The 27932-nt window shown below is 37.7% G+C and overlaps 1 protein-coding gene across 2 annotated transcripts; it reads left to right on the top strand.

Moving 5' to 3' along the window:
* The first annotated feature begins 372 nt into the window (after nt 1–372).
* On the top strand, nt 373–27713 carry WDR48 (WD repeat domain 48). Of its 2 annotated transcripts, XM_084306651.1 has the most exons (19): nt 373–432; nt 7384–7524; nt 8858–8936; nt 9211–9293; nt 9405–9534; nt 12884–12972; nt 13857–13958; nt 14300–14524; nt 16024–16098; nt 16443–16545; nt 17011–17108; nt 18574–18681; nt 19002–19098; nt 19945–20040; nt 21860–21968; nt 22303–22390; nt 22990–23066; nt 24120–24312; nt 25128–27713. In XM_084306651.1, exons 1-19 carry the CDS (start codon nt 385–387, stop codon nt 25221–25223), a joined length of 2037 nt encoding a protein of 678 aa, XP_084162777.1. In that variant the 5' UTR covers nt 373–384; the 3' UTR covers nt 25224–27713. The 2 variants fall into 2 exon arrangements, with proteins under 2 accessions (XP_084162777.1, XP_084162776.1); XM_084306650.1 differs by lacking the exons at nt 373–432; nt 7384–7524; nt 8858–8936; nt 9405–9534 and having other exon boundaries at nt 9244–9293.
* The last annotated feature ends 219 nt before the right edge of the window (nt 27714–27932 follow it).

Here is a 27932-nt window from a genome sequence, read left to right as displayed (position 1 = left end):
AGAGGTTGGACGCGGTGCTTGGGGACATGGCTTAGTGGTGACATTGGTGGAAGGGGGTGGTTGAACCAGGTGATCTTGGAGGGCTTTTCCAACCTTAATGATTGTAATTCTGTGATTATATGATTGTAGGACTTTGTGACTGTGTGATTTTAGGAAGGGCGGGACATCGCCCACTGCGGGCACAAAATGGCGCAAAGGCAGGGGCGAAGCGGGAGCTTTGGCCCCGCCCCCTCCGGTCTCCTTAGCAACGCCTCCGCCGCAGGCCCCGCCCCTCCTCGCCTCAGCGCGCGGGCTCGGGGAGAGGAGAGGAGGGGGGGGGAAGGAAAGCGGCTTCCGGTCCGGCTCGCCCTTCTCGGAAGTGACGTCAGAGTGTCAACATGCAAGATGGCGGCGCATCACCGGCAGAACACGGCGGGGCGGCGGAAAGTGCAGGTGGGGCCCGCGGCGGGACGGGGCGGCCGGGGTGGGCCCGGGTGGGTCCCCCCGGGGCTGTGGAGACGGCTGAGCGCCGTGGGGAGAGGGGAAAGGGGCTCTTTGGGGGCTCTGCCCCGCAAACAAGGCTCCTGGTGGCTGTCCGAAATGCTGAGGGGAAAGGGGAGGCTCGGTGCCGGGGTTTAGGGTGGCTGCTTTGGGGTGGGAGAGGCAAGTGAGGGAGGCGCTCAGCTGCCCCTTGTCAGCTCCCCCGTAAGCATTTTTTAAAAGTAAAAACCGTGAAAGTGTGTTTATTACGGTCCTTAACTTCATTTTTTTGTTGTCTGGCATACTACCAACACTTTAGATAGTTTTACGCTTCTCAATATGGGAAGGGTTTAAGGTTTTATTGATATGTAAAGCTGCCTGTCTCTAACGGCAAGTGCAAGTTTCAGCTCTTCCGATCCATTCTATCTATCAAAAGAAAATACTGATTAAGCCTGAAATAGCATCCTTCCAGAGGTCAGTTCAGTGGTCGAAGGCATCATTCCTGTTTGGTCTCAAAGAGGAAAAGCGTTACCTTTTCTAGCTTTTAGTGGTTTTTGTGGTTAAGAAAAGCAGATGATAGATAAAAAACATATAAAAAATTCCCTTGCTCTTCCAATTTTTTTTTTAAAAAAAGCTTGCTGGCATTGTTTAAAATACAAAGAATCCAAAATATAATATCCCTTTTATTGATCTTGTCTGTGCCATATACAAGTTCTTCCAGATGAACCTCCTAAGGTGGGGGGTTTATTATAACTAGTTATTTATTTGATGTATCCCTACTTTTTTCTGAAACATTATTTCCCTCAGAGCAGCATGTATCAAAGAGTATGTTGTTTCTATGTTGACTGCTACACTCTTCCAAACAGTGTTTAGCTCAAAAATGTGTATTTAAAGGTGTTTCTGTGCTGATCCATGATGTCCCCTTTTCTGCCGTCATTGTGTTACTTGATGCTTTTTACTTCACGTACTGCTCTGCTGATCTGGGCTTCAGACAGCACATATTAAGTCTAAATCAGCAGAGAATAACTTTACATATGCATATAATGTAACTAAAGCCTTGAGTCAAAGCTAGGTATTTTATTGCACTCATATTATTTCACTTACTCGGTTAGATAGAGAATTTTGGCCACGTAATGGATTTCTAAGTGGCTCATGTATCCATTGGCTCCTGATGGAAAGTTAAAACCATTAACAATTTATTTTGCTTCCCAATGGCTGAGTGTTTAGGGTGCTGCTACATCAAGCGAGACAGGGGGAGAGCGATTTCTTCCAAATCAACGAGGCTAGGGGAAGATGCTTTTTAGAAAAACACCTCTTGGGCATGGAGGAACCTGATTCTGTACGTGACTTGAGAACTGGTTGAAGTTTATGGAAATCTGAACTATTATCTTTGATGCACCTGTTCTGCTGGTCAGCAGAACCATCCAAAACACCAGATTAGGATGCTTCTGTGTGTAATTTTATGTTTAGAAGGGTTCAATCAGACTAAGTGTTGCAGGCCTCAAAATAAATTCCATGCATAAATAAAGGTAAGAAGTGTAATTATTTAAATGTAAGTCGGGCATTGGAAATGGCCTGTGGAAGGCTGTTTGTGCTGCTTGAGCTTGGTTATGCATGCATGAGGGTTGCAGTGGTAAGGTCACCTTAGTTCAGGAGGGAATGAGGGCGCAGGGGTGTGGGAGCAGCAGACAACGCTCTGTGAGAAGCAGTTGGCCGTGTGCTGTGGCTTTCAGGTCTGTTGCTGTGAATTAATTCAAGATGAAGCCACTTCTCAGCAGGTGGCTTAAAGCAGCTGCCCTTGAGGGGCTGCTTTGTGACTGCTCTCCCAATCCTGCTGCCTGGGCAAATTCCTGGCCAGGATGAATTTGCCCATGTGCTCAAAACCCCATGACACAACAGTTGAATTTAGATGTGAGTGACTTGGATCAGTATCTTGGTTATGAAATTGACTCACTTTTAAGTATTTTATCACTAAGTCCTGCACAGAGAAGATTTTCTGCACTGATTTTGTCATATCTATGTGCTTATACTACATGGCAGCCAGTGGAAAGTAGTGAAAGGAAAAAAAAAAAGAAGTATTTCTAAATATTTCAGCTACTTATTTTTCTTTGGACTGGTAGAATTCACTAAAAGCACCATAGATTTTGTATGCTGTGATTTATTAGATTATATACGTGTATATGTTATATCTAGTTCTTAAGCAAACGTATACCCAGTAGGTTGAATCATTGCAGAAGGATAAGATGAACTTCTTAATACGTGACTTCTATTCTAGGGGCTGGAACCTCTGAAAATTCAAATATCAGTATGTTCTTAGTTTTAAAAACTTATTTTAAGGAATATCATCTGCTCTACCAAGATGCTAAAGAAATATATATTTTTCTTGGTGGGTGACTACTTCTTCTCTCACTTTCTAATGCAGTTGATGGTAGTTGTGGAATCCTTCCAGGGATTTAGAAAAATACCATTTTTTTTAATTGTCTACGTTAGCATCTGTGTCTGAGATTTTCCCTCTACTTACACGTGGGGAATACATGCTATCAGACGTTGCCTGTTTGCTTCTTATTCCACCATGATGGAGTACTGGTATGTTTAAAAGCACATTTTACCCACCCATTAAGAAAATATGTTATAAAACATGTAATTTAACTAGGGTAGTAAGATTTCAAATTAGTTGATACTCACGCATGAAGGAGATCCATCACAGGTCCTGTAAGAACTTCACGTGGCCTTGTGTCCTGAAACGTATCTGTGGACACTAGTTTTATCTCTGGAGCTCTTAGTTGTTAAAATGCCTAGTCCTGATCCATTTAGGCTACTGGATCCCGTAAATTGTTTACAACGAAGGTCCATCACCTTGTAATGTTTTTTTCAGTGTCTACTGCAGTGAAAGCTTGTTATTCATGATGGCAGCTTATAAATGCTATGGCAGTACAAATGCAAGAAGCCTTGGTCAGTAGTACAGTGTTTCGTACCCCATCTTGCCCCTTCTGGAACATCATGGCAGTTAACTAAATCTGTATCATAGTCATTATCTTTGTGGTTTGAAGCCTCCTTTGTGAATCAGCGCAGTGAACCAGGCAATAATGTGCTCGCGGTCGGCTCTGTTTGAAGCCTCTCCCAGGTGATGTTGGTCGTAACTTCCTGGTGACCTTCACAACTCTACAGACACAATACAGGACTTCATCGGGGGCGGAAAAAGATGTGTATTATGTGGGTTGGGGTGAAGTTTACCGTAGCAGAAACCTGTTGCATTTATGTGCACATGCACAGAAATATATACTTGAATATTTACTTCATATTTATTGTATTTACTGTATTTACTAATAGTTGTTCTATTTCTATATTTAATGGCAGTCCAATTTAAAAAAAAAAAAAAGCAGACCTTCTCAAAAATCAGGTTATAAGGAGAGTCGTGTGGATTACCAGCAATCTTCCTCTGTTCATCTTAGTTAACTTGCCTGCTGTCCACCAGTCTTAAACAACTGTTGGGTGTTTTAAATCATGTTGTCATTTTTATTGATCCATTTTATTTTCCCTGTTTTGAGAAGCATTTCAGCACCCTTTCAGCGGTTTTTATGGAAGCCTTATTTTGCCCCTTTCTATTATATATTTTGTTATTATCTAATTAACTGTTTGAATACAGGTCTGGATGCTTCAGGCATGCAAATGTTCTGTGAGGTTATTTTTTGTTGAGCAGTGTGTATACTGTGTGTTTTGTTGGCATGTGGAAGCGATTAAAAAGACTAAATAAATTCTGTTGAGTGTTTCATTACGGCTGGTGGCTGAAAACCATAGTCAGTCTTCTCATCATGGCCTAAACATCAGGAAAAAAAACACCCAATTAACCCAACAGCCAGTTACAAGGTCATTTGGATGGAAGTTTAATAGTTACACAAACTCCATTACTGATGAAAGTGAAAATTGTTTTACTACATCTAATCCGTATGACCATTCTTCACTGTTGGTGAAGATTAAGAAAGTAACATTATTATGAGCAAAAAGCTCTTCAAAAAGTTTGGGTGATGTGGTGGTTTTACTCTGCTGTGCAGCCAAACTCCACCACAGCTGCTCTCATTTTCTCTCCTCAAAGGAAAAGGGGGAGAAAACACAATGGAAAGAGCTCAAGGGTTGGGATAAGGACAGGGAGAGCATCCACCAATTACCATGATGGGCAAAACAGACGCAAAGTAGGGAGATTAATGTTATTTATCGCCTATTGTTAACAGACTAGAACAGTGAGAAACTAAAGGCAAACTAAAACCGCCCTCTTCTCCTTCTTCCCCATGAGCAGCACAGGGACTGAGGGCTGTGGTCAGTCCCTGAGGCTTTGTCCCCGCTGCTCCCTCACGGCCCCTCTCTGCCGCTGCTCCATGTGGGGTCCCTCCCACGGGATGCTGTCCTTCCTGAACTGAGCCTGCAGCTACCAAACCCATGCTGTGTAAACCCAATACAGGTGACCAATCTGGTTTGACGGTCTTCTTTATGAATGGAATAAAGAGAGAAATCTTGATTCATACCTGAAAATATAACAAATCCCGGGGATAATTGACAGAAGAGGAACAAATCCAAAAACGGGATCTGTCAAAAAAAGCTGTCCTGCTAGCTGTTTGGAGGAGCAACAGCTGAAGAACCTCTGCTGCTCTTCACTCCGTCAGTGCATTTCAAAAAGATTTTCACACTAGTAGCGAACAACAAATCTGATCTACTGATCTTTAGGTTCTGTATTCTTTCTAGCTGTCACTAAGTTGTGTTTATCTGCTTGTGCTTAGTGTTTTTAACTGAATGTTTTCATTGCATTTATCCAAATAGTTTGAAAGTAGCATGAATTTGATAACCATCTCTTTGGTTTGAGTTTTGTATGGAGTTAGACCTTGACTTTGTTCCTAACATTCTTTTATTCAAGCAGACTTTTAACAACGTAGCTGTCATGTTATTAAGGCCAGGTGAGGAGTAGCATAAACATCTTGCTTTATACAGAATCACAGAATTTCTAGGTTGGAAGAGACCTCAAGATCATCCAGTCCAACCTCTGACCTAACACTAACAGTCCCCACTAAACCATATCCCTAAGCTCTACATCTAAACGTCTTTCAAAGACCTCCAGGGATGGTGACTCCACCACTTCCCTGGGCAGCCTGTTCCAGTGTCTAACAACCCTTTCGGTAAAGAAGCTCTTCCTAAGATCCATCAGTAAGAACCACTTCAAGTATTTGAAGTGTTTTACCATGACTCTATTAGGTGTGCTTTACTGTCCTCTCCCTAAGCAGTGTAGGTGGAGACTTAAGTATGGATGGCAAGAACATTGTGGATGAGTTTGGAATGGGCAGGAGAATCTGAGGGTGTTGGAAGTCAGGATGCAATCTGAAACTGAGAGGAAGAGCTGTGACTCTGCAAGGACTGTGAGTGGCTACCAAGCACAGCCAGAAGCGCTTTTAAGAGTATTGGGACAAAACAGATTAAGTGTAGTAAATGGACTGGTGGAATAGTGATGGAGAGTATTGCAGCACAAGGACTCATGAGGCCCTAATTCTGATTCTCCAGTTGATCAACAGAGCTGTTGGCAGCTGTTTCTAACACAGAGAAAATAGGACTGGATGCGTGGTTGTCAGAAACAGCAGGTTTCTCCCTGTGCTGCACGGAGATAACAGAACTCAGCTGAGGATGTATTCACCTAATGGACCTGTCAGTCCTTGTGGTATAGAGTCTGAGATGGTGTACAATGTTTTTTCAGTGATGTGGATCACTGAAAATTTTGTTCAATTTCTTAGTTATATTTTGCATAATTGAGAACGATTTGGAAAACATTTTCGGTTTACTGCTATAATGCAGTTATTGGACTTCTAGAGCCAATAATTACTCTGGTTGAAGACTATTCCTTCAAAGTGTTTTCAAAACACTGATAGTTATGTATCCAAATGATTCCTGTTGCTGGCAGGTTGGATTGTGGTAACCTTAAAATTTTACTCTGATGTGACTGTTGTATAGAATCTGGGAAGAAGCATAGATGTCGGTTTCCCCTCCTTTTCTCCAAGTGTGAGGGCTTTCCTCCTAGTACTACGCAAATCCTGTGTAAGTGCTGAGAAAAGAGGCAGCGTGATGTGAATGGGAGAGCTCTGAAGAGTCTACAATGCCTCATAATTGCATTTACTTCACAGTAATAGTGGAGAGAGCTGTAGCCCTTGCAGTTTATCTCCTCAGATTGCCATTTGATGTTTCTAAACAAAACAAAGAAATGACCTATGCACTCCATGCTGTGAAGTGCAGAAAGAATGAAACTGAAAGAATAATTTCTCTGATGGAAAGAACAGTAAATGAACAGTAAATATTTATGCTTCTTACTAGGTTAGAAAGGAGGTAGGTTTTTTTTGTTTTGTTTTGTTTTGTTTTAAAAAAAAGGTCAGAATACTGTCCTTAAAGTATCACACTACTAATAGCGATATCTGGGATACATAGGATTTGTACCTGCATTTTTTTCAGTGCTATGTAATCCTCAGTGGTTGTATCCCCTCCCCTGTGAGTCTGGAAAACACAATCATCCCAGCTTTGGAAGCTATGAAACCTGCTTAGAAAATGAGACGTGAACTCATTGTGCTGTCTGGGATCACCCAGCGTATCCGTGCAGAGCAGGGAACTGAACTAAGGATTCTTGCAGTATAAGCTTGAGTTAAAATGCTTAAACAATCCTTTGGACTCCGTATTTAGGACTGCTAACATCTTCTTTATGATTCTTCCCCATTTTCCGTGGGGGGAAAAAATGACCAAGAGTGATGGTAACTCTCGAACTGACAGACTCATTAAATGCTTTTAAAGCTCTTCATATTTTCTACCTGAGAACCTTACAAAAATGAAATTAGATGGTAGCATTTTGTGGCCAAGTCAATATCCTAATACCATAATCAGATTTGTGTAAATGTCTTTTAGGTCTCCTATGTGATTAGAGATGAGGTGGAGAAGTATAACCGAAATGGGGTAAATGCACTTCAGCTGGATCCAGCATTAAATAGACTCTTCACAGCAGGCCGAGACTCTATTATAAGGATATGGAGTGTCAATCAGCACAAGGTAAGCCAAGAGAATTTATCAGTCTTAAATCTCCCCTTTTTTTTGAGTTATCATGCTAGTAAGCTGCCTACATGTATACACCTGTTACTGTTTATTAACAATATTGTTTAATTAACAACTGTCAGTCATTTTGATATTATTCATATTGTAACAAAATATGTGGGATTTTACAAACCAATACATGGGCCAAAGAACTAGTTAGAGCTGAGATAAATACAGAATGCTGTCATTTTCAGTGATAAAGATGACAGAAGAACAATCACTAGGACTGTGCATATCATGTTAATTTTGAGTGAACTTTTCAATGGATTGTTTGGTATATTCATTTATTTTGAGATGACCTTCAGTCATCACCTCCCCTTTATTATTATCATCTTTACTTTGAAGAAGAAGAGGAACCTTTGATAAGATCCTATTGGTTCCACTTTCTTTCACCATTGCATTTGATCTTCTAACTAAAGTAAATTTATTAAAATTTTATGCTAAACAGTCCTGGCTCTCTCAGCCTTTCCTCAAAGGTGAGATGTTCCAGTCCCTTACTCATCTTCATGGCCTTTTGCTGGACTCTCTTGGCTACATCTGTGTTTCTCTTGCACTGGGGAGCCCCGAACTGGACCCAGTGCTCTTGGTATGGCCTCACCAGTGCTGAGTAGAGGGGAAGGATTAATGCCCTCCATCTGCTGGCGATGCTTTGACAAATGCAGCCAAAGATACCATTAGCCTTCTTTGCAGAAGGTCACAGTTCAATGTTCATGTTCAAAGAGATGTCCACAAGGACCCACTGTTTTTTTTTTTCTGCCAAGCTGCTCTCCAGTTGGTTGGTCCCCTCATATGGGTCCAACTGAACAAAAGGTGAGTGTTACAAACCTGAAATCAGGACTTCCATCTGAAAGACACAGGAAGTAAAGCTTCAGAAAGTTCATGACTTGGAGAGATCCTGAGAGATCTTGTATTGTGTTTTGGTTGTTCTGTTACTTTTTACAGCAGAACAAGTCTGATCCCGTAAATGAAGAAATAATTAGCTTGGCAGGCCCTGCTGTTTTGGTTGTAAGTTTTCCTGTACATACAAAATACAAAACCAGACACTTTAATGTGAAATTATATATGAGGTAGGACTGAGAGTTTAAAATGTTTAGGAATTCCACTGAAAACCACTTTGATATCTTACATTGAAAAACAAAACAAAACCTGGAACGGTAACTTCAAGCAACTTCAGTCAGGGAACGTTCAATCCATTTGAAGGTTGAAAATGTCACAACAGGATCTGATAGTTGTGTCAGCTTTTTCGTTCATGAAGAGATCTCATGAACTTTTTTTTTTTTTTAATTTCCAGCAAGACCCTTATATAGCATCTATGGAACATCACACAGATTGGGTAAATGATATTGTACTGTGCTGCAATGGTAAAACATGTGAGTATTAAAATATTTAAAAACTAAATACTCAGAAATTATGTATAAAACTTTATTATCCACTGCTTCTGGGGTTTTACATCTTGTCTTAGCATGTAAAATTTCTGTGATGTGTTGTAAGTGTACTAAAAATAATATAAGCACATGTTTAAATAAATCACATATATATATTTCAATTTTCGTTTAATCATTTGAAAAGAAAATTAAAGAATAGTGCAGACATTTTCTAATGTAATAAGCCTTTGAAGTTTACTCTTTTTTTTTTCCGATCTAGTGATATCTGCTTCTTCAGATACTACTGTTAAAGTGTGGAATGCACATAAGGGATTTTGCATGTCAACACTAAGGACGCATAAGGTGAAAAACATTATCTGCAACTACTCTATTTTACTGACAGTCTTTTAAATATTATGATGTAGACTTCAAATGGATAACATTGTTGACTCATGTTGTTATACTTTGTTGTAGGATTATGTGAAAGCCTTAGCATATGCAAAAGATAAAGAACTGGTAGCATCTGCTGGGCTGGACAGACAGATATTCCTCTGGGATGTAAATACTCTAACAGCACTGACTGCCTCAAATAACACTGTCACAAGTAGGTACCTAGGGAGGGGAGGCAAATGCAATGTACTTTGAGTAGCATAATCTGTGTGATCATTTTAAGACTATATATACCAGTTTCTGTGCGTACCCAAAAAAAGGCAAGAATCTTTAGTGTTTTTTTTTTTTTTAATACGTACTCAGCCCATTTGTTGTATTATGTAATAGCTGAAAATCTAGAGCAGCCACCAGTCATGGTATTCGAAATAGAGGACAGGTCTCTTTGAACATTTTCTCCTGAAATGTAACGAGCTGCTGTTCATTGAAACTTAATAGAGCTTTAGCCTGACAAGCTTTTTGCTCCTTGAGTAAAACAAAATATGATATACAGAAAACATACCAAGAAATAGCTTGAGGGAAAATTTCTGTGATGTATTTTGTGTATTTATTTAGGTGCTGCAACAAATGCAGCACAGCCCCTAAAGCAGAACTTGATAAATTTATCAAATACATCTGTCTGAAGAATAAAGTTACTAGATAAATTCAGATATAAATTCCTGAAATTGTGGGTGGTGTTGAAGTGATACTAAGCAGTGGTTACATGCAAGAATAGTGTAGTGGTGAGATCTAATCACTGGTTAAATATTAGAAGACAAGGGGAAAATGTTGGTAGATTTTCCATCAGGGTTAATCCTTAATTTCATCATTCATTATCTTTTAAGAATGCTCTGGTCCTTCTTCTCTGTCCCAGTAAAGACATGGCAGTAAATTATGAGATTTTTTTCCCCAGACAGGGGCTTCAACCTCACTTCTTTGGAATAGTCAGCATAGAGCTGGTTAAGTTTCTCTTTTGGGAAGCATAACACCAGTCTTCAAGTTCAGATATAGTAAGTTGCTTGAATGAGTAACACAAATCTGGGTCGTCAGCATCCTGCTTTGCATTGGCTCTTACAGAACTTGTGTTTTGTGGTAAGACATCTAGTTTGACAATGACGTGCTTTGTTGTCTGTAGGTAGTTTGGAAAAATGCAGTTCCAAGTGAGCGATCTCCCTCGTTTTATGTTTAATGTTTGATACGTGTTTAAACAGTAGTCAAGTTTCAGCTGAATGCATTGGCAAAGACCTTATCTTGCCACACTACCTCACTTAAATTTCCTAAACAAGACCATTTGCCTACTCATTCATAGGTTAGGAATAACTCAAAGGAAAAAAAAAAAAAAACAAGTCTGCAAAGCTAAAATTTGGAATTGGCACAACAGGCAAATGAAGAAATCTCAGGAAAAGTATGTGGTCATGTAAATAAAAAGCAGGCATCTCATTACTTTGGTGTGGTTTTCTTTCGAATTATGGTTTTATCTGATTCTGAAAGGTAGGCTGTATTTCAGGGTTTGTTGGCTTTGAAAACAAAAGATGGTGGGCAGAACTGTCAGCTTTGCATTTTTTTTCCTGTCTACAGGACTTTAATTCAGGTATAGACTTATGCTGACATGTTTGTGTAGCCTTCAGGAGAGAGAGGGCTTCTAGTGAGGTATTTTGGACTGCCAAGTAGTAGTAGGATGACACATGACTGCACATAACCAAACAGATATATGTATTATTCCCCAGAAGTCTGCTATTACTGAAAGTGTTTTATCACCGAACTTCGCTGATAACTTTAAAACATACTATTTTCTGGTTGGACAGGGAGTATAGGAAGAAAGAATTTATTTGCTTGTTCATGGGAAAACTTAGTTGTGGAGAAAAAATAGGTGTCTTAAATGTTGCTATGGTGATACAGAGCCCAAATGATCCAAGTGAATCGTAATTGGGAGACAGGGAGTACTGTTTTGAGCACAAGATGAAAACGAAGTGGAGACATTACTTCTGAGATAGCAGGAATAAATTAGTATTTCTGGAGCTAGAGCAGTAGTGCTTCATTAGGGAGAGGGAAGAGAAGGAGGCAGGGGGTGGTTTTTCTTTGTAAGTACAGTGCTGCCAACTAAGAGTGCTTCTGTTGGGAAGAACACAGTATATGTCCTAGACAAGCTGGTTTTCCTCAGTCCTTCCAAACACAAGTGATTTCCACAGAGTCTAAGTGAAGATTTTATTTGTGGTTTAATTTTCTGTCTGATTACAGGGAAGCAATGTACACAAGCCAACATAAAAAGGAAACTTAATTTTAAAGAGTGCCTCAAATCAGGAGAATGACAGTTTAAATTAGGTGGAGAAATTTTGCTCTTGAGAGTTAGTCCTTTCCAGAACAGCAAGGAGTAAGCTTTGCTCTTTGTCCCACAGAGATTGTTTTTGAGCGTTTAGATTCTTTCTTTTGTTCCTGATGTTCTCCTGCCTGTGATAACTCTGTAGAGGTAGATTTAAAGCCTTGTATAAATTGTATGGTTGTTGGACAGTGTGCTAACCTTCAAAGGTTTTTAGTACTGCTTTTTACGTTCAGCTATTATCTGGGAACAATTGAAGACTATTACCAATTTTGGCCACGTGTATTCGATTTCATTTGACAGCTCAAATTTAGATAGCTACAGCTAATGGTTAAGAGGACTCTGAAGTAAAGCTGCACAATTCTTTCCCTGACAAAATATTTATGATACAGGTCATGGATAGTGTAAATCACTATATAAAATTTCACGTTTTTGCTGATGGTATAGTTTGGTGCTGTCTTAGTTTTTTTGGCATACCAATGGTATGGTTTTGAATCTTTGAAGCTTGCTGAAATGCCTCTTGCTGCTCCCTGAATAGATTTTCATCTGCTGTGACTGTGCTTTTCTCAGTTGAGGGATTGGTGCTTTAATCCAAAACTAGACTATGCTAGATGGTACAGAATTCCTGAGCTCTGATGATCACCACAGTCCTTTACAGGTAGTTGTGATGCTAAAGAGTTTCCATTTGTTTTTTTCAAATAAAAAGGTAGTATCCATGCCTGAGTAACATGTTTCAATACTGCAGTGAAAGTTTACTAATGCATCTCCACTGAACTCAGAGAACAGTCTTTAATTTATAATGTAGAATTTTACTGCTGCTTGGCTTGGAAAAATTTCTGCACATTAATCCAAACACTAAGTTGTCATGTGATCACTTAGAAGTACCATTCTCTAATGAAGTAGTTGGAAACAGCAATAGCACCCTGCACTGAATTGTTGTGCCAAAAAGACAGCAGGATTGTAGTTGCCATAAATCCAAGGGGTTACTCTGTTTTTATATAGTGCTAGATCGATAATCATAGTGGTGCTTTTGTAGGATTATGCTGTCTACAGTCTTCCCTTTTTTTGAAGGTTCCCCATATATGGGGTATGGTGGCAGTATTTTCGTAGGCCAAATTGCTTTTGGGTCTGAAACAGGTAGCATTTTTGAATGAATGTTTTTAAATGACAGCATTAAAATTGAAAATGTTAACTTTTTATTTTGAAATAGCTTCTTCCCTGAGTGGGAACAAAGACTCTATCTACAGCCTTGCAATGAATCAGATGGGAACAGTTATTGTATCAGGGTCCACTGAAAAGGTAAGCAAAAATCTATTAAGGCATGTTCTGCATCAGTTCATGTTTTAATGTAAAGAAAAGAGACAATTTTATTCATTTTCAGTTTCACATCTGTAGGAGCTTTAATGTATTAAATAGTGAAAGTAGACACTTTTTTGTTTGTTTTTTTAAGCAAAAGTTGAAGTGTAGGATACAAATACCCACCTCAGTATAAAAATATGTAAGTTATCTGCATAGCTTTAATACATCATCTAACTCTAGACCTCTCTATATCAAGGATCATTAAATTTCACCATAACAGCTCTGATTTTGGGGGCGTATTAGATAATTATACTCAGATGATTATACAAACTGAAGCATGTGCCACATGTAAGAAGGAAACGGTACAGCAACATGTAAGGCCCTGCAGTGTTGGGAAATTAAATGGGATAACGAAGTTAAACGTTTCCAAGAGAGACCATGCTTTTTGTTTTAATGAAAGGTAAAATACCCTAAAGTTCTCCCTAATATTTTTTTTCCTAATCTGATCTTGAGAGAATTTTATTTCCAAGTCAATACGGAAATGAAAATGCCAGTCAGGCATCTGAGAGGATTCTCAGAATCTTTTTCTTCTTTCCCCACATCACGCTATCTTGCTTCCAGTCATTTCCATTCCTTAATGTCTCAAGAAGATGACAGAAAAAGCCAGAACAAATGCAATTACGATCGAGGGAAGAAAATCCCATCTGATTATAAGAGGTGCACAAGATCTAGTCATGTATATCCTGTTCTAATGAAATGTGCTTTTGGTGATGGATGTGTGCATGTTGAGAATAAGGGTCACTTTGTTCAGGAAGACTTAATTTTCTGTAGAGGAAATGCATTGGTGGAAAGAATGTTAATGCAGTTATCCTGTGTCTATGTAGGTTCTAAGGGTGTGGGATCCAAGAACTTGTGCTAAACTAATGAAACTCAAAGGGCACACGGACAACGTAAAAGCTTTGTTGTTGAACAGAGATGGCACCCAGGTATGTGCTTTTGTTTGAGGCAAAGGCATCTCACAGAACACAGAAATGTCATTAGCCTTTTCAGTAGCTGATTTATATTGTAGGCTACAGGAGATAGCCTAACAAGAATTTGAAAGATATTGAGTGATTAAGGGTTGTCAGTGGATGAGGTCCATCTAGGTATGGGGTGGTGGTTGATACAAAATGTCTGGAAATTGTGACTAGAGTTGCTAACTGCCAGTCTTCATTTAGCATTGTCTTGCTGGAAAAAAAAAAAAAGTTAGAATTATAAAAGATCTTTATGGAAGAGAAAAAAAATACCGAAATACTTGCTTGATTTAAGTACAATAATTGTTGCTCAGTGTCTTTCAGGCAGTTCCGATGGGACTATCCGTCTGTGGTCCCTTGGCCAGCAGAGATGTATAGCCACATATCGAGTCCATGATGAAGGTGTTTGGGCTCTGCAGGTCAATGAAGCCTTCACTCATGTTTATTCAGGAGGAAGAGACAGGAAGATTTATTGTACAGATTTACGAAATCCTGATATTCGTGTACTTATCTGTGAAGAAAAGGCACCAGTTCTTAAGGTAACTGATTTTGCTTCACAGAATCACAGACTGGTTAAGCTTAGAAGGTACCTCTGGGAAATCATCTTGTCCAACCCCCCTACTCAAGCAGGACCACCAGTTGCCCAGGACCAATTCCAGACAGCTTTTGCAATCTCCAAAGAGGGAGATTCCACAACCTCCCTGGGCAACCTGTTCCAGTAATTGGTCACCCTCGCAGTAAAATAATAAATGAATAAATCCTTTTGTTCAGAGCGAATCTCTTGTTTTTTGTTTTTTTGCCCATTGCCACTTGTCATGGCACTGGGCACCACTGAGGAGAGCCTGACTCTGGTCTCTTTGTGCTCTTTCTTGAGGTATACACATTGAGATCCTCCCTGAGTTTTCTTAAGGCTGACCAGTCCAGAATGTGTAACCATTTCTAATTGTTGGCTAGAATCGGAAGTCTTGGAATTTTGGATTATATGAAAAGCCTGCAGATTTTTAAATGTTGCTAGTGTTCTTTCCGTTACAAAGTAAGCAAGTTCTTCTAAAGAGAATATTTTGATTGGAAGTTGTGATTTAAAAAAAAAAAAAAAAAAGTTAAATCATCAAATGTTGATTATCATCAAACGAAATAAAATCTTTAGCTGTGTCTTGATGCATGTGGTAGAATTTTTTTGCAACAGTTTGAAGTCTCGTGGATTAACTTCAGAATATATTTCAAACATTTAATACGCATTTGAGTAACAACTTGAAGTTTCCTCTACTAGAACGGCTTTAAAACACTAGCGTGAACAATTAATTTAGAAATTAGAAACACAGAATTATATATTGCATGTTGTCTAATGAAACAGTGTCTTCAGGTGTGTATTGTTAAAACAATGTGTGTTGCACATTCTTACCTGAGTAACAAGTGTTTAGTATATCGCATCTCTAGTATATTGGCTTTGTCTCCTAAATTACATATGAAACTTAATTGTCTGAAGAAATGTCTAGCTGCAACCTAAAATATATAAATTCAGATATTCCTGACATTGAATATACTTCAAACATGAGAAGTTGTTTTTACTAGGCTTTAGTGCAGTTTTAAGAAACAAAGGCAGCATTGTCAAGGCTTTAGATAAAAATGGATGTTTTTTTTGAATTATGCTATATGGACAAGACTCTATTAGAATATTGTGCATAATCGTGGGAACCAGTAGGAAGATTGATTTGATCATGGGATTATTTTGAGCATTGAAAGATTTTTATCTTAACTGGAGAAAACTACATGCACAAGTTTGAGTCTTCTGAGAAGACTGCTTTTGAAGAGAGTGCTGATTGGAAACATTTTATTGTCTGTAACTCTAGATGACATGACATTGGAACATGTAGGGGTAAAAAGTGTGTGATTGAAGCAGAAACCATGTGTATATGTGTAGATATATTCTAAGCCAATAGAATATGTTCACAAGGAAAGCCAGTATATAAGCTGTGTGTGTCCCCAGAGCAAAATTAAGTTAAGTATGGCTGAAAGCATCTATGGTTTCATTATTTAGATGGAACTTGATAGATCAGCTGATCCTCCTCCAGCACTTTGGGTTGCAACAACTAAATCTTCTGTGAATAAATGGGTAAGTGATATATTTTACACTATGAATTCAATTAAGTAGTGTGGAATTTGCATTCTTGGTTTGTGATCTGTTGGTCTGTTGCTTGCAATTGGACTGTGACTTGCTATGATCTGTAAGTTTTCTTTAAAAATAATAAAATGTTAATACTCAAGTTGACCAAAAGACATCAAGCTTTGAATTACTTTTTTTGCTATTTGTTTATGCTGCTTTTATGAATAAAGTATCTTATCCTGCAGTAGATGATTAACATCTAAATAGCAGCATGAACTGGCAGTTGTTAGTCACAGATAAGAGCAGAGTTTTAGATTATTATGAATGTGTCATTATTTTATTTCTTTCTTTAGACATTGAAGGGAATTCATAATTTTAGGGCATCTGGAGACTATGATAATGATTGTACCAATCCTATACCACCGCTATGCACACAGCCTGATCAAGTTATAAAAGGTAAACAGCCGTTTTCTAGAATGCTTATAAAATCCAGTATTGTTAGCAGAAGTGATAGATCTTTAAGACTGGCACAAGTTTTTAGGTACATGATTTCTGAAAAGACCTCAGCTCTGTGTAAGGACTGCTCTGCAACAACTCTCTCTTCGGTGTTCTGCAACTGCTCTTCCATAACTAAAAACTTCAGTGGGTTATCACCACTATTTTCATCAAAAATCCAAAACACAGCATCATATGAGCCTGTGTGAAGGAAATTAATTTACTCCAGCCAAAACCACAAGAAATAGAAAGACAATGTGATTAACATTTATGTAGTGTTGGTTATGATTAAAATAGAGTTTACACGTTGGTGCTGCTTACATAAAATAGTGAAACCGAGGAACAGTCGTGTTATGTTATAGTTTAATGTAAAATTAGATAAAGAAACAATTACTGTAGTGACCTTAATTCTTGTTTGTTTGATAGGGGGTGCTAGTATTATTCAGTGCCACATTCTTAATGACAAGAGACACATATTAACCAAAGACACAAACAATAACGTGGCATACTGGGATGTCTTGAAGGTAAGTACATAATTCTGGACTAAACATCTGCTGTTGTATGAATAAATACTTAGTGGTTTCTGAAAAAAGAAAAAAAAAAAGATGTTTAAGTTTTTTTAGTGTGGGAGATTGCTATGGTAGAAAATAAATCATTTTCATATCTTCATATCCACAGACATAATGCAAAGGTTGCCTTTTTTTTTTTTTAATGGGAGGCACCATTTCTGAGCTTTTCTGCACTTTAGGAGCATCTTTGCATTGTATGAGGTTGGGTAGTAACATCTTCATTCACTTCAAATTCAGACCCTTGAATTCTGTCCTGAACATAGGCACCTAATTCAGTAATGTTTGTTTTGGTTGGATTTTCTTTTGAAGAGCGTTAAAAGAGGGCCTTGGACATGTCTGCCCGATGCTGTATGTAATAGTATAAGAAAGCTTAGTCTGCAAAAGGGAAACCTGTTCTTCAGGTCCTAAATCTACTATGAATCCACAGATCCCAAGAGACTGTGATGATTAGCAATCTGTGGATTATTCTGGGAGCTTGAATTTACCACTTCTCCTGTTAGTTGGCTAGATAGCAGGCAGGAGTGTAGGACTGGACAGAAAGCCAGCAGGAGGAAACATGACTCATTCCTAATACCACTTGCTTCTGTGGGATGAGAGAGATGTGATGTCTGTCCCTAGTTGTCTTTATCATATTATACCCAACGATTGGTCAGGGGAGAGGAAAAGCAGAGCAAAGAGAACTGGAGCCTCAGATCAGTGAGATGGTCAGCAGTTTCTTCTCTTGTAAAACCCTGTGTGCTCCAAACAAGATTTAGTAATAAAGCACACTCAGCTGTCTTACTGAGTTGCTTGCTGACTGAAGTGAAAAAGAAGGGAATGAGGTTGGTGAATACAGATTTGTGCTAAAAATGTTCTAGAAGGCTTGTGGAAAAGTGAATACCTTTTCTTAATTTTCATTTTCAGTTGGTATATATTTGAGAACAGCATTAGGGCCAAAGTCAGATTCTAATGTTAATCATTCTGTTATTTTCTGCTTTTGTTGGTAGGGTGCTCAGAAGCATCTCTTAGACATATCTGCATACATGCTCACTGTAGAGGTGGGGTTACTCTGGAAGTCAAGATGTTGTCTTATGTTTCGGATTCACTGCACTCTAAATCTGAGACATTGAGGAAACTGGAAGGAAAGTGGGAGTTTATCTTACGTCTCACTACATCCTTCAGTCTTCCTGCAACTTTTCCTTTTTTATCCTTCTCTACTGGCTTGATGCCATTACCTCAGGAAAAAAATCACATACCACATGAACTATTTTTCAATTTATGTAAAAAATTTGACACTTTAACTTGTGTATTTGTACGCTACATTACTTAGGAGAAATGGTAATTGTCATAATCATTTTGAGTGTATATAAAAGTTAAGTAAAAATTTTTAAAGGTTTATATAGCTCAATAACACAGAACTTGGATTTCTTTTGGTGTACAGGCATGTAAAGTTGAAGACCTTGGAAAAGTAGATTTTGAAGAAGAAATTAAGAAGAGATTTAAAATGGTTTATGTGCCAAACTGGTTCTCGGTAGACTTGAAAACTGGGGTGAGCTATAGCTCCAAATCTATTGCTCTGATGTTATAATTAATATAATTTTGTATGCTGTTTGTTCAGTGTATGAAGAATAGTAATCGTTTATCTGATGGGTTTGACTTATTTTGAAGCAAGTCAGCAAATTTCACCTTAGTCCTTAACAGTCCTCTATAACCTTTTTTTGTTGTGTTATTACCAGTTTAAATGCTCCAATATGAGTTATAAATTAAGTTTTAGCTTTGTATTCCCAGCTGTTCCTTCAGTAAATTTGTATACTTGTTTTATACAAAACAGTTACTGTGTTCTTCTTGCTGATGGTCTTCTTCCAACAGATGCTGACAATTACTTTGGATGAAAGTGACTGCTTTGCAGCCTGGGTTTCAGCAAAGGATGCTGGATTTAGCAGTCCAGATGGTTCTGATCCAAAATGTACGTTTTTACTACTATTAGTGCTTTACTGAAACAAAAAAGACAAAATGAATTCCAGTATTTATGTTACAAAATATTCCAGTGTCAGATCACTTGTTGGTTGGGTTTTAGGTATGTTTTCTTTAGACTAAATTTTGCAGAGAATTCTCCAATTAAAAAAAAGTTATGTTATTTTTTTCTGAAATGTTCCAGTTGTTCAGTTTTTTCTCCTTAACTTGGTTTTAGGCCTCCAGGAAGCAAAGGGAAAAAGTAATATTTCGCAACTTAGAGCTATTAACGAAACTAGAGAATGCTATAGCATGTGAGTGATCCAGCAGTAGCATTTCAGAAACTTTAGTCATTTTGAAAAATCTTCTTTTTCTGAAGGATTGTAGCATCCAGTTTTGAGTTCATGAGAAGTAGATATCTGTGCCTATAAATAGTTTTTTTTTGGGGGGAATAGAACTACTCAAACTTTTGGGAAGGTTCTTGTCTGTGGATCAAATGGGGTTGGTCTCTTCTCACAGGTAACTAGTGATAGGACTAGAGGGAATGGCCTCAAGTTGTGCCAGGGGAGGTTCAGGTTGAAAATGAGGAGACATTTCTGCTCAGAAGGAGCAGTCAGGCATTGGGATGGGTTGCCCAGGGAGGTGGTGGAGTCACCGTCCCTGGGAGTGTTCAAGGAGAGGTTGGACGTGGTGCTTGGGGACATGGCTTAGTGGTGACATTGGTGGTAGGGGGATGGTCGGACCGGATGATCGTGGATGTCTCTTCCAACCTTAATGATTGTAGGATTCTATGAAATGTGAAAAACACTGGTCTCATAACATCTTACATAACTGAAGTTTTTCCTAACTGTCTTGACAGTAAACCTTGGAGGGCTTCTACTACAAGCACTTCTGGAGTATTGGCCTAGAACACACATCAACCCAATGGATGAAGAAGAAAATGAAATAAATCATGGTTAGAATTTTTAATGCTTTCCTTTTTCAGGATTTACTCATATATTTTTGTCTGTTTCTTTAACAGATACAGCTTGATTTGCTATCTTACAGTTATGTCTATATGAATTATAGCATTTAATGCTGTTTACTGCTTTTAAAGTTATTTTTCAACAAAACATCATGAGTAGTTTATTCTCGTCTAAGTGTCAGCAAAAATATTAAGAATTCTAATCTTAAGAAAGGAAAAAAAAAAAGTAAGGTTCTGAAGTTACAGAAACATGATGCCTTGATGAAGAACAATTAGTGACAAAAGTAAGGCTCAACTTGGAAAAGGAAAAGAAGCAATCTAGATAATGAGAGCAAAGAGCAATAATTCAGTTATTCATTAGTCAGTACTCTTATATCTCCAATTTGCTTTTAGCCATTATGAGCAATATAAAATAAAAGAAATAGTTTTTGGAAAAAAATTCATTCAATGAATATTACAGTCATGGGGTAAGTCTATAAAAAGAAAAAAAAGAGTGGTCTTTTAGGTAATAATGTGAAGTCTAATCAGGCAAGTAAAATGCAAGATAGTGACTGAGTTTAGCAGAATGAGAGGGGCTGTGTAAGTCCTACGTTTGCGAATTATTTTGAAATATGTTCAACCCAGGTCAGAGATGACTAGAAGTCTTTTCTTTGGCAATTAAGAAATTACTTTCTGCAGATAATGCAATTAAGAAAACTGTAAGATCAGCAATATCTTGCCATTTTGTAACAAAGATTATGCCAAAGAGTTACCTAATTTTTTTCTTTCAAAAGTGATCTCTGAGCAGCACTTGGCAGACTTTCCTGGATAATGTTGCTGATTCTGATACTTCTGTGTATTGGCAGTCCACAGCTTGAGAGCCAGACAGAAGTGTAATTCTCAGGCTTTTGTATTATTGGGACACTTACACTGCACTGCTTATTTCTGCGAATACTTGTGAATCAGTGCAATGTTCAGAACAATCACTACAGAATCGGAGCCTTCATTATCTTTTTCAAAAGTACCAATTAAAAAAGAAGATGAGAACTTCACGTATTACCATTATTATCTGTTAACAGAACTGTTGTGAAGAAATCTTTCAAACTATAGAATTTCTCTCTTACTTCTCGTTTGAGTATTATATTCACCTGTCCTAATATGTAATAGGATTTTTTTTGAGTTCTTTGCTTGATGATTTTTTGTCTTTCACTACATGTTGCTTGTAAGAATGCCGAGTATTTATTTCTCTCATGAGCCTAAGCCATTTAATTTCTATGTTGCTTGAATTCAACATAATGTTCAAATGCAGTAATTACATACTGAAATGCAATCAAGTTGTTTTTTTTTTCAAGTGGAAGGAATAAATCTAAATACTTCTATCTTGTGTTTCAAGACACCTGAATGACAAAAAAAACTCTGCTCTTCAGAAAATGAATAAATAATGCTTTTTTTTTTTTTTTGAATCTTGTATGGATGTGAAATCAGGTTCTTCAGTGTTTGAAGACCATACTGCTAGAACTAGCTAAAAATTGAATACAGTAACTTCAAGGAAGTATGTGTTTGAGCTTTGCTAGTACGCTATTTTGACATTTGGCAAAGCTAACATCTTTGCATTCTGTACTGTCAGCGTAGGGGAAAATCTCATCACTCTCTAGAGTTTGTTTAGATATACTTGCTGCGTGTTGGAAATGGGGACTTTCTTGCTTTTATGAAGCTTGTGATTTTTGTTTCATTTATTAAATTCATTAACTGTTGGTGGAGAAGACACTTTCTGGTCTATGCATACCCAGTTTTGATGTTTAATGCAGTCTTACTGTTGACTTTTTTCCAGCAGTGAATGGTGAGCAGGAGAACAGAGTCCAGAAAGGAAATGGATATTTTCAAGTGCCACCACATACACCAGTTATTTTTGGTGAGGCTGGAGGACGCACTTTGTTCAGGTATAGAGACTCAAAAGTGTAAATAAAGTGGCCAGACATTTCCTTTGTGCAAGCAGAAATGTTGTCAGAATATAATACTTGTATCCATTCTGTACTGGATGTTCAAGACATGCAAAATAGGCAGCTGTTAATGATACTTCTTGCATTGTTCTACCAACATATGTTGGTGGACATCAACAAGGTGTGGGGTGAGTTTTACAATGTTAGAAGTTGTATGGTAGTTGTAAGTTACATGGTGTTATGGCTTTGAGACATTTTTTTAATGCACATTACAGTTACTCTTTTCCTAATGCTTAACTCTTTCATTCATGAAGCTTTCTTTTCTGTGTCCTAGGTTATTATGTCGGGATTCAGGTGGTGAAACTGAGTCTATGCTTCTTAATGAAACCGTGCCACAATGGGTAATTGACATCACTGTGGATGTAAGTATCCCATATATAGGTCTTGATTTTGTTGTTGTTGTTGTTGATTTTGTTTGTTTGCTTTAAGGTCAACTATTAAATTTTTATCTGAACTCAATCTGAAGTGATATTTTATCTTATTTTTTTTCTCTGTTCTTTACATACTGCATTTTAAAATAAGTGGTCTCAAGGACTATATGCAAGATCGTCTGATACATGTTATTTTTTGATATATCCAGATAAGATTTTTTGTTTGTGTCCTTTTGACAGAAATCTTAGAAAAGGAACTCACAGCACTGTGCATAGTTGGTATCCTTTTCAAGTGTGGAGCTCAGGAACAGAAAGTAGTTTTCACATTGCTACAATCTTTTCATACTATCTAATTTCATTTGAAATGAACAATAATTCATATTCAAAAGCTAGATATAGTACGTACATCATCTAAACTGGAGCATCTCAGGAGCATGAGTAATTTGGAAGTTGTCTGTGGTGGTTATGTTTAAGACTCTCTAGGGTTTTGATAATTAAGATCTGAATGTACTTTACATACCAGCTGGTAGAAATAGGAGCCAATAATAGTTCATCCTAAATTTAACACTTCTCATATTGCTTTCTTCTAGAAAAATATGCCCAAATTCAATAAGATTCCATTCTACCTCCAGCCTCATTCATCTTCAGGGGCAAAAACTCTAAAAAAGTAAGTAATAATGCGTATTTGACTCTCAAAAGTGGAAAAATAAAAAATTGGAAGCTCAAAAAAAAGTTTGCTGTATAGAATCTTACTGTGGTTGATGAACTTGCAGAAAAATGTTTCCAGTCACTTAATCACCAATGCTCTGAAGCATTTAGTTGTATCAGAATATTTGTAAGAAAATAAGGGTTGTTCGGTTTCAATTAACAGTTACTTAAGTTTATGCTAAGAAGTCTCCAAAAACCAAACACTGTAATTTAACTTGGTGTCTTTTGTGGTGTTTGTGGTATTTCATCGGAAAGCAGAGGAACATACTGACTGTTACAATGTCCAGAACCACAGTTTTATACTTAGTTATGTGTCCTCTTTGTAAGAGTGATGAATAATAGATTTTTAAAAGGAGATACAACACCTGACAGGGGGTGTGAGGTAGTCTGTCCATCACATTAGCTGCAACTGGGGACTGTGTAGGTTAGAAATCAGTGCAGATCCTCAAATATGAAGTCAGTGTTGTGGACAGTATGCCTACTGTTTGTTTGCAATAATTCTGGGTATTTTTCATAAATATTCAGGTCCTCTTTAAGTCTTGTTGATTTCTATATATCAGAGACAATTTGTGAAAGAGCAGTTCCATAGGCTTTCAGTGCTTTGTGGAAAAAGTGCTGCTTGTTGCTTTGAAATTCCCTTTTGCTGTGTAGTAAGGAGAACAGCATAGTCTATTTTACCTCTTTTATTGTTCCATATCCTTTTTGTCATCTTCTTAATCCCTTCTCTATTGAAAGAATGAAGATTGTGTACAGTGCTCTTCATCTAAAGCTTGGTTTTAATTCAGTCTTTTGAATATCTTACGGCTTTTCTGAGTCCCTCTGGGCGAATCTTTGGAATCTTCAGCTGTTACGTCATGGTATTTTGGATGATCCTGATAAACTCTTCATATTGTAGTAGGTGTAACATTAAATTATCTTGTGTACTTGCATAGTTTGCTACGGGTAGGGTATTGTGCAAATAATAAATAGTTTACTCAAGTTTATTGTACCAACTTTTGTTTAATTTACATAGAGACCGACTGTCAGCAAGTGATATGCTTCAGGTGAGAAAAGTGATGGAACACGTCTATGAGAAAATCATAAACTTGGATAATGAGTCTCAGACAACTAGCTCTTCCAATAATGAAAAAGCAGGAGAACAAGAAAAAGAGGAGGACATTGCTGTGCTAGCAGAGGAGAAAATTGAACTTCTGTGCCAGGACCAGGTAAGTTACCCAAGCATTTTAGCCCGTGAATAAAAGCAGACTTTATAAAATTACTTACTCATACTGAACACTTGTACTTAACACTATTCCATAGGGTTCTTAAGTCTCATACTACAGTTCTCTGTGGTGTGTGTGTGTGTATATATATAATATTTATTTGAATAACACTTCAAACTTCATACTGAACAAATGAGTCCTCCTATTTGGACTTCTCTCTTCTAGACTTTTTTGCAGTCAGAATAGTCATGATAGTCATGAAGGACTATCCTCCATTGTACCCCTCTGCAGTACAAGTCAGGTTAAATAAATAAGTGATCATTTTTAGGACATTTATACCACTTCTGTAATTTTCCTAATTATACATTTCTAATAGTGTTTAAAATTTGTCCAGAATCACTGATAGCTTAGTAAGTGTAATAATAACTGGGGGGAAAAAATGCCACAAAGCTGCAGTTGCAGAAAGTGAGACCAAACTTTGCTGTTTCTGAGATGGGTTTACTTTTTCAGTGGTGTAGGAAGGCTGAATAGTGACTCTGGGCTCTGTGACTCTACTGTCAGCTGCTTGCTAGGAGGTTAAATATTGAAGAGGTGGTTGTTAATGAAATTGTTATGTTGGTAAAAACCTTTCTATAATGCAAGAGGTTTACTCAGTAGTTGAAAAATCTGAGCCTTTGCATGGTTTGTCTTTGATGCCATTCACCCATAGGAGTGTTTTGCCCAGCCAGAGTGTTTTATCCTTGAATTTCTGACAATGTAGCAGACTATGGATTAAAACACACAAATTGTGGAATAAAAGATGAATTCTTTCTATTTAGGTTTTGGATCCAAATATGGACCTTCGAACTGTAAAGCACTTCATTTGGAAGAGTGGCGGTGACCTGACGCTTCATTATCGCCAGAAATCAACGTGAGGGGAGTGGTGGACACAAATGGTTGCTCATTTACTTGACCATACTGTGCTGGTTCCAAGAGTAGTATTATAGAAGCCCACTGAACCCCTAAGGTAGATGAGACTTCTAATGACTCAGTATGGACGGAAAGTATACATTTAATTGAAGTGACTAATAGATCTGTAATATAGAGGAAAAAAGTCTATATGATTTAAACTAAAGTCTGTCCTAATCTCAGCCAATGAGATGGGAAGTCCCTGAGTGGTTCGTATTGTGCGAGGTGTACAGAGAATGGATGATAATCCAGTGCAGACTTTGGCTTTCTCCTTTTTGCTTTTTTTTTTCTTTTTTTTTTTTCCAGAACATTATATTCTCATCTGCTCATGCTTGGTATGAAACCGTTTTGGCCATATTAGTAGCTGTGTTCGCAATGTAACTCAGAACTGCACACCAGGTATTTTAATACATTCCGTTCATAAAGTACCTACAGTGATCTCTCACAGGTTACTAAAACATTTCTATCACTTAAAGGCATTTGGAAAAGAAAAGGAACAGAAAATAGGTATTGCATACTTGAAAGAATTGGGCCATTTAATTGTAATTGAAGGGTTAACATTAGACTTGTGTTAATACTGTGGTTCAAGCGTTGCTTTAGAGAGTTATTGACATGCAGAATAAGAACACTAGATAAATATTGTAGCAGGGTCAGTCCAATGATGCTGTGCATCATAATAGTGAACATGCTTTGCAGCAACCTAAAGAGATTTTTTTTAAAATATATATATATAACTAGTTCCTGCAATGTGTGTTTTAAGGACACAGTAGTCTAACTTTTGGTAACTTTGCTCCAAAACTATGTGACATTTTGTTAAAACTTCAGACCATTCTGAAAATAACTCCATATGTTTTGATGTCAAACTTCAGAAAATTCACAGCAGATTTCATACTTGTGATATAAAAATACTTATTCTTTTTTTTTTTTCAAAAGTTTTATATGCAGTTCTTCTTTTGTTGTAGATGTATGCAAATCTCTTTTTTTCACTGCTATTTCTGAAAATCTGTGGCTGTCGTAGACTCATAGTAGTCTTTTATAGAGTTTAACTTATTGGGGGGAGGGAGGGGAAGGCATTTCAGCTTTTGGTGGGAAAATATGGGACTGTCCCAGAAAACCATTTGTAGCCAGGAGAAATTACAAATCCTCATAAAGAAATTATATAAAAATGACTTTCTGAAGCAGAAGCACAAGTGCCTTCCAAGGGCAGTTATAATATTTGAGTTTCTTCAGGAGACATATGCTCTTGCCTTTCCTGTGTCTTGCTATCAAGATTTAGGTTGAGGCCTAAAGAAAGTCCCAATAGATTATATTACTGGGATTATATTGGTTAAACAAAAAAAAATATTTTGCATTGTATTTTATTTGAAAAATAATCAAATCATTACCTTCTGCACTCTTAACCTTAGCTAAACAAGATCCTTGCTTAAACAAAAGATGTGGTTCAGAACTAAGCTAGCCTGTCTTTTATCCATCTTTTGAAAGAGTCAGTTTCAGTTTTTAAGGCCTAGTTCTATGTATGCTCAGTCCAACGCAGTTGTGCTATCTGCACATTTTTAGTGGTGGTTGTGAATTCAATGGTTAAACAGAACTGTAACTTTTATTGATGAATTGTCCTGACTTGTATTTATTAATAGCAAAGGTCTGTGCTTCCTTTCAAGACTTTTTTTCTTGTTGTCTTGCTGTCCCGTTGTATACATTGTAACTGCTCCCAATAATTCTGTTTGAAATCAGCCAAGGTTGTAACTTTTTTCCCCCTAACCATCCCAAAACTGCAGTTCATGAAAGATTGACAGAGGAGTCTGCAATGCCAGAAGGACAAATGATGTTTTCACAGTTGTATAGAATAAAAGGCTTTAGTTAAAACAGTCTAAAGTTGTTTTGTATATTGGATCACTTACAGAAATTTAGAGCTTGTACCATTGCTACTTAACCCTTGTACTACAGAGGACTTCAAAGTACTTTTAAGTTTCAAGTAATGGAATGGCTGAAGTAATTGCAGTGCCTTAATGAAATCCCTTAAAGATGATCTTGTAATGTGGGTGGCCAGAAATGGTGCAAAAGTGACTTGGGATTTGTTGGTTCAATTGTTTATAGTCAAACAGAGAAGGGTGACCCAGGGTAATTGCCCTTACAGCAGAACCAGTGCAAATGAGTGCTTCCTTAAGGTGAAAGCAAAGAGGAAGAATGTGTAGATGTCTATGCAATGCCCAGGAAATAACAGATTACCACAGTCAATTAAGTGCAATGAGTAACTTGTACCTGCTCTCATGTAAGAACAGCCAAAGGCAATGGAGGTTAAAAACATTTGCTCAGGAATGAGGAGAGATGTGGAATAGTAAGGGCTTGGAAAGAATTCTGAATTAAAGGCTCTCTGAGAGGTTCCCTCAGCTGCTTTACAGTTCTGTTGAAGAAATTGAGCAGTGCTGCAGGAGCACAGTGGGTGCTGAACAGCTGCTTACCCCCTTAATCAGTGAGTACTGTGATTAATCAGTTAGTACTGTAATCCTTGGTGCTACACCAACTTGAATTCTGAACCCCTCAGCACTGCAAGTGCCTAATTCAAGTACATCAGTGTGTACAGGAGTGCTGGGATCTCCACTCAGGTCAACTCAGAGGAATTCAGTCAAGTGTGGCATCTTGAGTCAGATGCTTCTAAACGTATCCTAGCAGAAGAG

Source organism: Netta rufina (assembly GCF_964035555.1).
Source record: "Netta rufina genome assembly, chromosome: 2".
In the NCBI taxonomy this organism is placed as follows: domain Eukaryota; kingdom Metazoa; phylum Chordata; class Aves; order Anseriformes; family Anatidae; genus Netta; species Netta rufina.
Note: the sequence above shows the minus strand (reverse complement) of the source record. Positions and strands in the feature narration are given on the sequence as shown.